Raw genomic sequence first — 14735 nt, forward strand, 5'->3', positions numbered from 1 at the left:
ATATTTAATTACGATAACTATTTAATTAAATTATAAATATAAATATAATAAGCATCATTTTTTATTTTACTTTTTTAATTTATGGCTATTAAATAATTTTAGAAAAACACAATCTATTTTCTATTTTTTTCTCATTTTTATTTTAATAATAATCTATATGTTTATATTTTTAGCCTTCTGATAAAACATAGGGTCCAAATGTTAGTTTTTTAACAATAAATGATTAAAACGGGTAATCAACTGAAATACACATGGTTCAAATAATCTATCTATATATTCATATTTTTTAACCTTTTGACAAAATACAAGGCCCACAAGTTAATTTAAAAAAAATAAAGGGTCTAAACGAGTGGTATTTTATTTTAATAGTAATCTATCTATTTATATTTTTGTTTTTTGACAAAACATGTGGTCCAAATGTTAGTTTTTAACAATAAATTATCAAAATGGGTTATCAACTGAAATACATGTCGTTCAAATAATCTATCTATATATTCATATTTTTTTAACTTTTTTTGACAAAATAAAATATCCACAAATAATTTAAAAAAATAAAAGGTCCAAATGGGTAATTAGCTAAAATAGAAGGTTCAAAATGGTATAAACCCTTATAAAAAACATAAATTATATAAATACATATAATTTACTTTTTATAAAGAATTTTTAACCTTTTGAATAAATATATGGTGCAAAGGTTAATTTTAAAAAATAAAAGGTCAAAACGGGTAATCAGTCAAAATATAATATTCAAATAATCGATCTATCTATTTTTCTTTTTAACCTTTTGGTAAAACTTGATGTCCACAAGTTAATTTTAAAAAATAAAGTGTCTCAATGGATAATCAATCGACATACAGAAATTGTGTGAACATTTATAGAAAACATAAATTATATAAATATATAATATATTTTTTATAAAGAAATTTTAACCTTTTAAATAAATACATGGTCTACAGGTTAATTTTTTAAAACAAATGGTCAAAATAGATAATTGACCAAAATACAGTGTTCAAATAATTGATCTATCTATTCTTATTTTTAATCTTTTGACAAAATATTAGGTCTAAAAGTTAATTTTTAAAAATAAAATATTCAAATAGATAATTGGCCAAAATAATTATTACACAAAACATAAATTTTTTTTATAAATTTTTTTTTATAAGAATAATAACAATATTAAATAAAACTACATGTACAACAAATTTTTTTAATTTTATTTTCGATACTTTAACTATTAACTTGAGATTTGCTAAATAATAAATCCCATTAAAAAAATAAAAAATGTTTAAAAAAATATATTTTAAATATTTATAGCAGACTGCAATTATTTTTCTAATTTTTTATATAGCTTTTATTGCGTAAATACGAAATCAATCATTTATTTGTAAAAAGGATATGAAATCATTTGTATAAAAAAAAATAAAATAGAAATTGACATCTGATTACGGGGACCCACATTAAATCAATCCTTAATTTAAGAAAAAAAACTCCCGGCCTTCCTTGGATTGATGTTCGACTTCATTGTTGAGTCATGACTTGCACGCGCCCACGCGCCAAGTAACCAGCCCTTTAACACGTGCCAGTGGGACCCGCAAAAGGCGTGCCTCGCCCTCGCACTCGTACCCAATCATTGTAGCGCGTGAGCGCACGGTGTGACTCGCAAAATATTATGTTTGTGTTTGGGTTGGTACTACGTACCAGTACGTCACGCACTCTCGCCCTCGATGACGTTTATACCCCCCACGCACCGTCCCAAAATACTAACAAACTTTACTCTTACTCCCTTTTTTAATCCCGTCTTCCCCATTTCGTCGTTTTTCTTTTTTCCTTTCCTTTACCTCAAACCCTAACCCTAACCCCCCTCTTTTTCTCTTCTTTTTTCTTTCTTTATGTTTTTTCTGTTTGAAATTTCCTATTGCATCATCGCGACATCCTAAAACCCTAGAAAGTTTTAGGATTTTGGAATTTTGGTTAATGGATTCTCAGCAGAATAATCTGTTCGAGACGGCTTCGCAGCCCGACGCGGGCAACGACGCCTACACATTCCTCGAGTTTAACACGCAAGGGGAGGACTTCGATTACCCTGAGTTTCGGGACTCGATTCGGTCCCCCGTCGCGTGGCCTACGCCCTCCGATTCGTTGGCTGACACCACTGACCGCGTCGGGGGCGGAGCCGCTGGTCCTGGGTCCGATCACCAGTCCGATTCCTCGCCGGTTTCGGCTGCCCCGGGGAGTGCCGCTAAGGGCCGGGCAAGTAGTAGCTCGAATAATCAGGTGGTGGATGCTTTGGCGGCCGGGATGAGTGGGCTTAACTTTGAGGATACTGGGGATGATGATAATTATGATTATGCCAAGGGGGATTTCACAGAGCACGCGTGTAGATATTGTGGGGTGTCGAACCCGGCTTGCGTTGTGAGATGTAATGTGCCTTCGTGTCGTAAGTGGTTCTGTAATTCCCGGGGGAACACGTCTGGCTCGCATATTGTGAATCACCTGGTGAGTTGCTTTGTGTTTTCTGGAATTTGTTTTTGGTGTTCGATTTATTACTTACTAGTTCGAATTGGGTTGAGAAGTGAGAGTGATGATTAAGATTTTAGGACTGAGAAATTCGGACGTTTTTTTTAAGATCATAATTGGTTTTGATAATTACGATTGGGGTCCAGTTTTCAAGGTCCAAATAACACGAAATGGACGATCATTTAAATATAATAGTTGATGATTTAGTCGTATAATGCTATTTTTTTTGTTAAATATATTTGCTAAGAGTGCTTTCAGTTAGAATATTTTGGCTGGAATTTGGGGCTGTGGCACATAGGTTATAGTTGTAGACATCATAAATTTGCATAATATTTTGCAAAAGCAAAACTTAAACGCGATGTTGAAGTTGGTTGGATGACATGGCATTCATGAGGCTTCCGGAGTTTTTTCCCCCTTATTAATAGTCACTGTTTAGTGTCAAAACCTTTAGAGGAAGGAATCTCAGTGATTTAGTTGACTATATTCTATTCACCTAGTGATGGGTGGTCTAGCTCACCTATTGACCTGAATTTATCATAAGAGTTTCGTTTATAATTTGTATTTTATGGTCCCCCAAGTGCAATGACAAGCAATTATAGGTTGATAAACTTATAATTTATCTGTAGATAATACCGAAGTAAATGCAGGGTCATCGAATTTCTCGGTTGTGTCATGTGGGTTTCACTTTAGTTTATGCTTTTGTTATCTATTAGTCAATACATTTTCATATTGTGGTATTCTGAATGGGCCTATACTCCAGCTTATAAACACTGACGGGTTTACTTGTATGCATATTAACAGTTCAGTAGTGGCGTATTCAACTGATTATATTTTCTAGTAACATTGAAATAGCACGATCTTTATCTGATGTTTGAAATAGTAAGTTTATCGGTCCCTTGTGTAGGTTCGAGCAAAGCACAAGGAAGTCTGCCTTCATAAAGATAGTCCACTAGGGGAAACAATTCTTGAATGTTACAACTGTGGCTGTCGCAATGTGTTTCTACTTGGATTTATCTCAGCCAAGACAGAGAGTGTGGTTGTTCTTCTTTGTAGAGAACCTTGCTTAAGTGTTAATGCGTTGAAGGATATGAACTGGGACTTGAGCCAATGGTGTCCCTTGATTGATGATAGGTGTTTCTTGCAGTGGCTTGTTAAGGTTAGTACTGTTTTCCATTGGCTCCACAATTGTTTTTATATTATCTAATGTTGCTTCCCCTTATAAGTCATTGTTCTTTGCAGGTGCCGTCTGAACAAGAGCAGCTGAGAGCACGCCAAATTAGTGCTCAACAAATAAACAAGGTAGAAGAACTTTGGAAAACAAATCCAGATGCTTCGCTTGAAGATCTTGAGAAACCTGGCGTGGATGATGAACCTCAGCCTGTAGTCTTGAAATATGAAGATGCTTACCAGGTGAGCTTGTAGTTTCTCACCTTGCTTGTATTGTATTTGAATCATTATGTCAAAATCTTTTTATGTTCTTTAATCTTATCAGGCTGGTTGCTGATAGCTTAACGTTTTGTTTGTGGTTTTTTTCCTTATGCAGTATCAAAATGTATTTGCACCACTTATTAAGCTCGAAGCTGACTATGATAAAGTATGTATCTGTCTTTGTCTCTGTTTTTTTTATAATTATTATTAAAGTTGTGTTTTTTGATTTGATATCATGTGACGTTCTATATTCCCTATTATGTGACAGATGATGAAAGAATCTCAAAGCAAGGATAATGTCACTATTCGATGGGATATTGGCCTGAACAAAAAGCGCGTTGCTTATTTTGTTTTTCCAAAGGTGCATTACTATCTTGTTTTTTATGAGTAGGCAGAATTTATTTGATGCTAGACATTATGTCAATGCTTGTACCGTTTGTGTTTTTGTTATTGTGATGATTTCACTTAAATTAGTTCATAACCTGTTGTTGTAGGAGGACAATGAGTTGCGTCTTGTACCTGGAGATGAGTTGCGATTGCGATATTCGGGAGATGCTGCTCATCCAGCATGGCAATCAGTGGGACATGTGGTATGTATATTTTATCAATAAAGAAGCAGTGCTGGACCTGTAGATTTATGTTAGTACACTATGTACTGCGGGGAAATTCATTTCATATACAACAATAAAATATTACTTTCCTGATTTTTCAGATTAAGTTAACTGCACAAGAGGAGGTTGCACTTGAACTTCGAGCTAGTCAGGTGATTTTTAGTGCTGTACTAGTCTTTTTCTTTTTTAATTATATATATTTATGTTGGTATTTTACTAATGTTTGTGGATACTGTTGCAGGGTGTGCCTGTTGACCTGAACCATGGTTTTAGTGTTGACTTCGTTTGGAAGAGTACTAGCTTTGATCGGATGCAAGGAGCAATGAAAACTTTTGCAGTGGATGAGACCAGTGTCAGTGGGTAGGTTTGTTTTTTTTTTTCAGAGGTTGCTGAGCAGAAACTTTTGCTGTCTATCTATTTCTTGACTGTTATAAATTAAGTTCTGGGAAAATGTGCCCAGTCTTTCAACGCTTACTTTGATAGAAAATATAGTCATAAATCTTCAAATTGTCTATTATTTCTTGAAAATATTATAGAAGTTTTCAGTTTTTGCCTATGTATGCATTTGCCGTTGTGTTTTACAGGGCCCAAGGTGGTGATCATTGGTGTATATCAAATGCTTGATTATTGATTGATAGGAAAGTACAGAATTTCATAAATGTTTTCTATTGGGCAGGTATATCTACCATCACTTGTTAGGCCATGAAGTAGAGGTTCAGATGGTTCGCAATACTCTTCCTCGTCGTTTTGGTGCACCTGGTCTTCCAGAGCTAAATGCATCTCAAGTATGCTGCCTGATCATATCTGAATTCTAAGTTTGTAGCCTTGATATATGTATATTTGTCAGACCATGACCTTGTACTCTGATTTGATTTTGAGATGCCGGGTCTTGCTTACTCTTGGTCAAATGGTTTAAGAATGCTGAAATTAGAAAATAATTGTTTCTACAAACTTAAAATTATGTCAGTACATTATTTTTTATGTGTCTTTTTTGTGCAATGCATAACTTGCATTATTATCTTTATTGAATAAGTAAAATAGGTGATCACATTTGGTCCAAGAGCTCCAAGCAGGGCCAAAGTAGATATTTGTCATTATCTTGCCTCCCTTTGTTTAATATTCAGGGATATACACTTTTTTTTGTGTTTTGGCTCCTAGTTTTGGCTCCTAGTTTTTCTCCTCTTTTTTATTTATTTATTTGTTTTTCACGAGTTGGAGTTCTTGTTGGATTTGTTGTGACGTTATTTTATGTTCTTTAGATATATTTGTGTTCCTTTTCACATGCAATATGCTTGCTTTGTGGGTATTGTGTATCACTTTGTATTTGAAATGTATATGTATATGGAATATGCACTTTTCTCTAATTCCAACAATCTAAGATTCCTTCATTTTTAGGTTTTTGCAGTTAAAAGTGTACTACAGAAGCCTATAAGTCTTATTCAAGGTCCGCCTGGTACGGGAAAGACTGTTACTTCGGCAGCGATTGTGTATCACATGGCAAAACAAGGCCAAGGACAGGCAGGTTTCTAAAATGATCAATTCTTTCCTGCATTTAACACATCTGAAGCCATTTACTTTAATTTGTTGTTTCAGGTTTTGGTTTGTGCCCCTAGTAATGTGGCTGTAGACCAACTAGCTGAAAAGATAAGTGCCACAGGATTAAAGGTAAAGGTTAAAACTTTTCATTTTTCTATATTTACTGTAAAAGGTTATTATATTTTAATTTCTTATGTTATGTTTTACTGGTTATGTCCTTTTGACAATTAATCTCAAATTAAAAGTATATCCCATGATTAAAGAAATTTTTTGAAGTCCTATTGAATTTTTTAATGAACTATTAACAATTATTTTTGGTCTGGTCTCTTGTTATGTTGATTGCTCTTGTTGTGTCTTACCGGTTATTGTCTTTTTGACTTTTCACCTTGAATTAAAAATAAGTAAATCTCTTATTTAAAGAAGATTTTTGAAGTCCTATATTTCTTTTAAAGAATCATCAACAATATATCTGTCCTGGTCTCATGTGCATACTGCTTAATTACTTGGATCTTTTAGGCATTAGATATGGATTTGGCACATAATGAAATTGTGCAATTTCCTATAAACACACACACACACACACACATAGATATATATGTATTCATGACTACTCTTTAATTGACATCAGCTGGAGTTTTCTTATAAACAAATCACATTTATTTTTTATTAGACTTTTTCTGCGATCTATTAAATTGTAATATTAATTCAAAATTGATTGGAGTCAGTGTGAATATTACCTTTTCTGTTATGGAATATTTTACTTTTAGTACAGAATCCAATTTGATCACAATTTCTAGCCTCAAGATTGTTAATGAATTATAATATATTTATTTAATTTTGTTCTTGGAAAAATATTTCTTTCCTCATTTTATTGTGTTTTCATTTAAGAATATATTTTTTAAATAGCATAAATTATTCTACGGTCATGCTTTTGCTCAAGGTGCTTAGAATTTATGGTTTGCACGAATATGATCAACCATTTTAACTTGAAATAGGAACAGGATAATTTATGCCCATTAACTCATGTGAATGGGCTTTGATTGACTTTCTTGGTGTCTTTTACCTCATATTCAGTGATGTATGCTCTCTTAATGCTACATTTTCTTTTTCTTTTGCATTTTAGGTTGTTAGGCTTTGTGCTAAATCCAGGGAAGCTGTTAGTTCTCCTGTCGAGCATTTAACCCTACACTACCAGGTCTGCTGACTTATAATCTTCATCAATGCTTGTGGTGTTATCTTTATAGGTTCTTTGCTTCCATGTGATGCATAACACTTGTAATTATTGCAGGTTCGTCATCTAGACACATCTGAAAAGAGTGAACTTCACAAGTTACAGCAATTGAAAGATGAACAAGGTCTCTCTTTATTTCCCTCTCTTTATCACACCCATATATAATTGATTAATCTCATTTTAGGAAGAAGTTATTTGTTTTGTAAAAAATTTGGCAGTGAAGCTGGAGATATTTTACTGGTGATTATGAAATGAAAATAGATCTGTCTTTCTATTTGAAAAGATTGTTTTATGAAATATCTTGCATGTGTACTTTATTCATTTGAGACTTACTTTTTAAAGATTTAATTTCTTTAAATTTGAGGAAGACTGGTACCCCTTATTTTTACGGAAATTCTGGATAGAAATTTTGGTTCTGTTGCTAATATGTCTTGAATCTTATTCATGGATTTTCCTTTTAATTGCATTCTCTCATTTAAAATTGAACCCTTTTTTTTGGGTTTGGGAGGGGTGGCTTTATGAAAGAAATTTAATGAAATATGGCTAACTTTGGTCTGACATGGAGCTATTTGTTTGCATACAATTGCAGGAGAATTGTCTAGCAGTGATGAGAAAAAATATAAAGCTCTGAAGCGAGCAACAGAGAGGGAGATTTCTCAGAGTGCTGATGTCATATGTTGTACTTGTGTTGGAGCTGGAGATCCCCGATTAGCGAATTTTAGGTTCCGCCAGGTTGGATACCATTATTCATGAATAGCTGGGTGATAGTGAACTAAAAGATCCTAAACGACTTATAAAGAAAACAGTGCATAACTATCCCATTCTTGTTTTTAGGTACTTATTGATGAATCTACTCAGTCAACGGAACCTGAATGCCTTATTCCTTTAGTTCTTGGTGCAAAGCAGGTATGCTTATACACATCTTAGATTATTATTTATGCTTGATTTTAAACAAATTGTCTAATTGTTTTCAAATTAGGTGGTTCTGGTTGGTGATCACTGTCAGCTTGGTCCAGTTATTATGTGCAAAAAAGCAGCTCGTGCTGGCTTAGCACAATCTCTATTTGAGCGGCTTGTCCTACTCGGAGTGAAGCCAATTAGGTTGCAGGTACTTGATCTTTTCATCCTGCTTTCTCTTTTTTATTTGGTTAATGTACATATATCTATGTGCTGTGCATGTTTTAGTTTGCTTTTGGTATTGTCTTCTACAGCAATTTTTTATGAATTTCCAATTCACGAGGTTCATTATTTCTTGTTTCAGAATCTATGATCAAATGAAGAAAATAATATGCTCATTGTCTTTAGTACATTATTATTCTGGTCAAATGTTTAAAAAAGCGTTTTTAAGCCTCAAGGTTTTTTGCAGAAGCCTCAAAAAGTCTTAAACATAACATAAAACGTCACATAAATTATCCAACTCTAAAATAAAGATAAAAATTTAGTTTCTAGAACTAGAATGCTAGATTCTACAATACTAGAACAAACTTGAGTAGTGGAAGCTGCTTTCCTCTTTTTTTTTTTTTTTTTACCTTTTCCTTTCTTTCTTTTTTTATTTTTTTTGAGAGGGTGGAGCTTATTTTTAGTTCGCTTGATGAAATTTGGGCATGGCTTTTCTAATCCTAATAATTTAAATACAATTAATGGGCTTTTTTTTAAAAAAAAGGGGGGTGTGTGGTGTATGCCTCCCTCAGTTTTGCGAGGTGCTCTGAAAGGCGGTGTCTCATCTCAGAGAAGCTTATGCCTCTCTGTCACACCTTAAGCCTTACGGCATTTTTCCACCGCCTCCAAAACTCCATTTCATTCTATGATTTTGGTTATACACTTTCTCTAGTGGCAGTTTTATCTGTCCTTTGAAATGGATGGCTTCACCATCTCATACTTTCTTCTTTACTTATTGTGCTCTGTGGAACAGTCAGTTTGTCCTTCAGAAATTACATTATATTTCCCATTATTCCCCTTTATTTATTTATTTTTTTGAAACAAAACAACTTGTATTAATATGGAAGAAATATACATGGAGAGTGACTGGAAGATAGTCACTGGCAAATCAAACACTTGAAACACAAAAGAAGAATTACATGGAGTTACAAAAATAACTCCAATCTCTGAGAAAACAGAGAAAGGAATTCTTTTAAACTATTTTACTATTTTGCCCCTTAATGAACTAATTATGTTTTACATACATATATGTATATATATATGATCAATTTGTTTTTTTCTTAAGTCTGTTGATTTCTTTTTTAATTAATGCTGTAAAGTTAATGCGCTATTCTGTACTCTTATGTTTTAGGTTCAATATCGCATGCATCCTTCTCTGTCAGAGTTTCCTTCTAACAGCTTTTATGAAGGCACACTGCAAAATGGAGTGACTATCAATGAAAGGCAATCTTCGGGCATTGATTTCCCTTGGCCAGTTCCCAATCGTCCTATGTTCTTTTATGTACAGGTATAGTGGCATCATCAAGTTGTTTGATTTGGTTGAGTGAGTGTGAAAAGATTTGCATCTTTGTTTTTCTTCTGTTATTTTGCCATCTTATATTTTCTTTGTCCAATACTACCAATGAGTTTACGAAAGCTATTTTTCAGATGGGGCAAGAGGAGATAAGTGCTAGTGGTACATCTTATCTCAACAGGACTGAGGCTGCTAATGTTGAAAAGATTGTGACCACTTTCTTAAGAAGTGGTGTAGTTCCTAGTCAGGTAAATTTGGGACTTTCCTTTTGCATTTACCATGCTGTTCATGTTTTGGTAATGTTTTAATGTTTTACAGATAGGGGTCATAACACCATACGAGGGACAAAGAGCATATATTGTGAACTATATGTCGAGGAATGGTGCTCTCAGACAACAACTTTACAAGGAAATTGAGGTAAAAATGTTTTGCTTAGGTTTATCAGATGCCCCCTTTTTTTTCTGGATACTTGTCCTCAGCCTATATAGATATGTTTGATGTTTGGTTTCATCTTTAAATAATTTATTTAGAGTAATGATGCACACACACACACTCAAATTACACTCTAGTTACACACTATGATGTGTATTAAATCTCAACCATACAATTAAAGATAATGTGGTCCCTACTTGAAATTTTTCATGGTTGAGATTAATTACGCATCATAGTGTGTAATTGGAGTGTGTAATTTAAGAGTGTATGTATCGTGACTCATTTATTTACTGGTGTTTTCTTTCTGCCTTCAAGTTCAAATCTTTTAGTGCTAGTTTTTGGAAGAAAAAAGATGCATGTTAATCATGTCTTGAATATATTGGATTTTCTTACATTAATATTATTGTTTTTTTCCCTACAGGTTGCAAGTGTTGATTCATTTCAGGGAAGAGAAAAAGATTACATCATTCTGTCATGTGTTAGAAGTAATGAACACCAGGTTGGTTAATGTACTCTTATCTTTATTTTGTAACAAATGCTTTCAGTAAGCATATATTTGGTTGTCATTTCATAAAGATAAATACTATACAATATTGGCTGACTGCTGGAACCCTTCTCTTCAGGGCATTGGTTTTCTCAATGATCCTCGGAGGCTGAATGTTGCTTTAACACGTGCTCGATATGGTATTGTGATTCTGGGAAACCCGAAAGTTTTAAGTAAACAGCCATTGTGGAATAGTTTATTGACTCACTACAAGGTAATATATCTATTTTCTTTCAGTGAAATTCTACTTGTTTGTTTAAAATGGACTCTTGTGATATACTTGAAAAAGATGTGCTGCTGAGGAAGAAAAGAAAAGACTATTTGTGTTTTTCTGGCACCAAGTTAGTGGTGATGTGCTGATATGTCTGTAGCTGCTATGTTTTGCTAATACGGTCTAGTTTGTGTATTTTATCATATGGCTTCTCATATTATATAGAGCATGTTACTTCAGTAAATTAGATTGATTAACCTTGAAATTGTGTACGATAATTTTTTATTCCTTATTAAGCATTTTTACTAATTAGCTTTTTCTTCTCATCTTCCATCAGGAACACGAGTGTTTGGTTGAAGGGCCTCTAAATAACCTGAAGCAGAGTATGGTCCAATTCCAAAAGCCAAAAAAGGTAAGGGTTTTAGTCACATCATGGCATAATATTCTTTAACTACTGATTTTTGTTTAGGAGAGGGTAGTTGAATGCTTCTCTCATTCGTTGAAGGCATTTGTGAACTATGAGATTATACCATGATTGTTTCTTCCATATCCACACAGATATACAATGATCGTCGTCTCTTCTTTGGTGGTGGTCCTGGAGTTGTGCCTAGTGACAGTTTTTCATCTGTGTCCTCATCTAACCAAAATGCTGAAAGAAGAAGTGCTCGAGGAAGGGGTATGTTGATATATGTTGAAGTTGAACTTTTGTTGCATGCCTTTAGAATGTAGTTAGAATGATGACCTGTTGGCTGTTGGCAATTTCTAATATAGAACCCATAACAAGATTTTGCTTCAGTGTGCTCATTTTATAATTTTGATTAGGATTTCAAGGATTTGACTAAGGTAAAGATAATTTTATGCTGAGTGCAGGTTCTTATATACCTCCTAGTCCACCCAATGGAACCCATAAACCTGGCTTGCATCCGGCTGGGTATCCAATGTCTCGAGTTCCCCTTCCTCCATTTCCTGGTGGCCCTGCATCTCAACCATATGCTATTCCAACTCGTGGAGCTGTACATGGACCAGTTGGAGCAGTGCCTCATGTCCCCCAACCTGGAAGCCGAGGTTTTGGTGCTGGACGTGGAAATGCTGGTGCTCCTATTGGCAGTCATCTTCCACATCAGCAAGCCACCCAGCAATCTTTTGGAAATATTGGATCAACTTTTAACTTTCCTACTTTGGAAAATCCAAATAGTCAGCCATCTGTGGGTGGCCCGTTATCTCAACCAGGATTTGTCAATAATGTCTGCTCTGCTGCCTTTATTTTGCTTTCAACTTTCTAAACCTGTTTCTCTACCTTCTCTCGTGTCCTTATGGTATGTTCTTTTATGCAACAGATGGCAGTTCAAGGGCCAAGCCAAACTTTTCGCGATGGGTTCTCCATGGCTGGCATGTCTCAGGATTTCTTGGGTGAGGACTTTAAAAGTCAAGGATCACACGTTCCTTACAATGTTACTGACTTCTCCACCCAGGTATGAATTTGGAGATCTTTACTAATGTTGTAAATATATTCACACGGTCCAGTTGTATATATTGGTCATCAAAGAGTCTTTAATTTTGGACAGATTGGCTTTACATGTTTTGACGAAAAAGCAGGAGTATTTACATGTCTGCTATCTAGAAAAGTGTTTAATTTTGTACAGATTAATTTTCAAAGATTTGGATATATGATACACAAACTTGTTATTGGATGCTGAGTTTTTTTTTAGGAGGATATAAGATTTACATGAATATACACACATTTAAAAATCAAAGTTGCTTATTACACATTCCTCTTGAAGAAAGTTGTTTGTTGACTTTGTTGATTAATCTGCTCTGCAGGCTTCACAAAGTGGTGGATATGGTGTTGATTATGTTACACAAGGAGCACAAGGAGGCTTTCCAGGGAACTTCCTGAACCAGAATTCTCAGGCTGGTTATTCTCGCTTTGGTACTGGAAATGACTTCATGTCTCAGGTTGGTTGAGTTCTGTCTCACAGTACAGTCGTTATTGAAGCCTGGTTTTTCTTCATTTTGGCTAACTCATTTCTTTATTACACAGGACTACATGCCTCATGGATCACAAGGTTTATTTACTCAAGTTGGCTTTAATGATCCATCACAAGATGATGCATCTCAGAGTCACTATGGTGTGGCCAACGCTAATCAACTTCAGTCTCAGGTTTTTATTTGTACCAATGCTTCTTAATATGGAATTTATGTGTGTAAAATTTAGCTGCCATTTTGTAGACAAGTTTTGCCCCTTTTTCCCTTATCTTATGCTACTGAATTTATAAAACAGCTGTTGTGCTATGTGCAGTCTCTGCCTCATGTTTGTGCTTATTTTGGCATACTTCCATGGAAATCTCTCTAGTTTTTTGGTCTTCAATACAAACAATTAACATCTTTCTAAACTTGTTTGCAGGGATTGATGAATTCACTCTACTCCCAACCCTTCACTCATTACAACACACAGCCACTGAACTTGCAGGCCCCACAGCAGCAGCAGCAGCCTCAGCCGAGTCAGAGCTCTCAAAATCAGAAAATCCACTACAATGGTTGAAGTGAAGGGAGGGAGTAATTGATGTGATGGGTTAGTCTTTTGCATTCAGCTACTCTGGTTGTGCTCTCTTGTGTGCCCAAATATGCCCTAAAGTGCAGAATGGATTGCCGATTGAGGTCAGTTTGGTTATCTATCTATGTGTCACCCGTATAGTGGATATAAATACACTTGCTGGGTTTTTTGGAATAAGATTTGTGCAACGGGGGCAAAATGACGGAGCATCGTTTTTAAGCAAACATAAGCGGCACATCAGAGGCTGAGAGAGAAAATTATAACCCCGATTACAAGCTTAAAGTTTTGTGTTGAGAAAAGATAAAAGAAATGCTCAAGAGGATGAGTGCATTACATGGCATGGTTTTGGCGAAAAGGGCTTTGGCAAGTGGAAATAGGCAGGCAAGGGTTATTTAACATGATGACTTACAGGGAAGACCCAATTTTTCGTACAGAAAGCAGTTTTACTGAGAAAATTTTTGTACAGCATGCCGGGAAAGGTCGCCTATAAACACCCCTTTTCTGCTCTTCTTGACATGTAATTTTATACTCTATACTTACATAGAGCATTACAATACCTTAGAAGAGAGTTAATTAAGTAAAAGCACTTGGCTTTGCAATACAACCCTTGGTGGTATATAGAAAGTGTGGTTGGTTTTAATGTGTCATGGGGTATATTACGAACTTGTATTATTGTGACCCAGCTTCTCAGCGCAATTCGCTATTTGTGTTCTTTAGATTTTTACTTGCGAAACCGGTGTAGATTTTATTTTGAATTGTTTTTCCCCCCAATTATTAGTTTTATACTAAAGATTTTCTGTCTCTTTCTATTGATAAATAATAAAGAAGGCATCTTTTTAAAAAAAATAGTGTTATTATTGGAAATAACGAAAAATATGAGCTTTTAAGCTTTGAAAAATGTAGTAATTACAAGTATAATACATTATAAAATTTTGGTTTGCAAATCCATATTTTTGTGAGAATTAAACACTTTTCTCTTGGAATTTTTGGTGAGAATTTAAAATTCAGTTAATTTTTTAATTTTTATTAAATTTTTTTATCGTCATTTCTTCTCTACCATTTTTAACATAATTGTGTTTTTCTCACTCACTGTTGAATGGAATTTCAAATAATTTTTTTTTATAACAAATCTGAGAATTCAAAACATTAAAACTTTCTCATATGCTCAAATTAAACACAGATTCAAAGAACTTGTGTCGTAAATGTAAAAATAATGTTG

General features: G+C 34.4%; 1 protein-coding gene across 1 annotated transcript; it reads left to right on the forward strand.

Annotated features, from left to right (window-relative positions):
* Positions 1–1798: 1798 nt before the first annotated feature.
* Positions 1799–14249, forward strand: LOC133778001 (regulator of nonsense transcripts 1 homolog). Its single transcript, XM_062217800.1, has 28 exons — positions 1799–2496; positions 3422–3673; positions 3757–3927; positions 4061–4111; positions 4214–4306; positions 4440–4535; positions 4658–4708; positions 4798–4916; positions 5233–5341; positions 5952–6074; positions 6150–6221; positions 7216–7287; positions 7381–7447; positions 7913–8055; positions 8158–8229; positions 8303–8431; positions 9614–9769; positions 9910–10023; positions 10094–10192; positions 10629–10706; positions 10831–10965; positions 11300–11374; positions 11521–11638; positions 11833–12206; positions 12300–12434; positions 12784–12918; positions 13004–13123; positions 13367–14249. Exons 1-28 carry the CDS (start codon positions 1975–1977, stop codon positions 13502–13504), a joined length of 3819 nt encoding a protein of 1272 aa, XP_062073784.1. The 5' UTR covers positions 1799–1974; the 3' UTR covers positions 13505–14249.
* The last annotated feature ends 486 nt before the right edge of the window (positions 14250–14735 follow it).

The sequence above is a fragment of the Humulus lupulus genome, chromosome 5 (genome assembly GCF_963169125.1).
Source record: "Humulus lupulus chromosome 5, drHumLupu1.1, whole genome shotgun sequence".
In the NCBI taxonomy this organism is placed as follows: domain Eukaryota; kingdom Viridiplantae; phylum Streptophyta; class Magnoliopsida; order Rosales; family Cannabaceae; genus Humulus; species Humulus lupulus.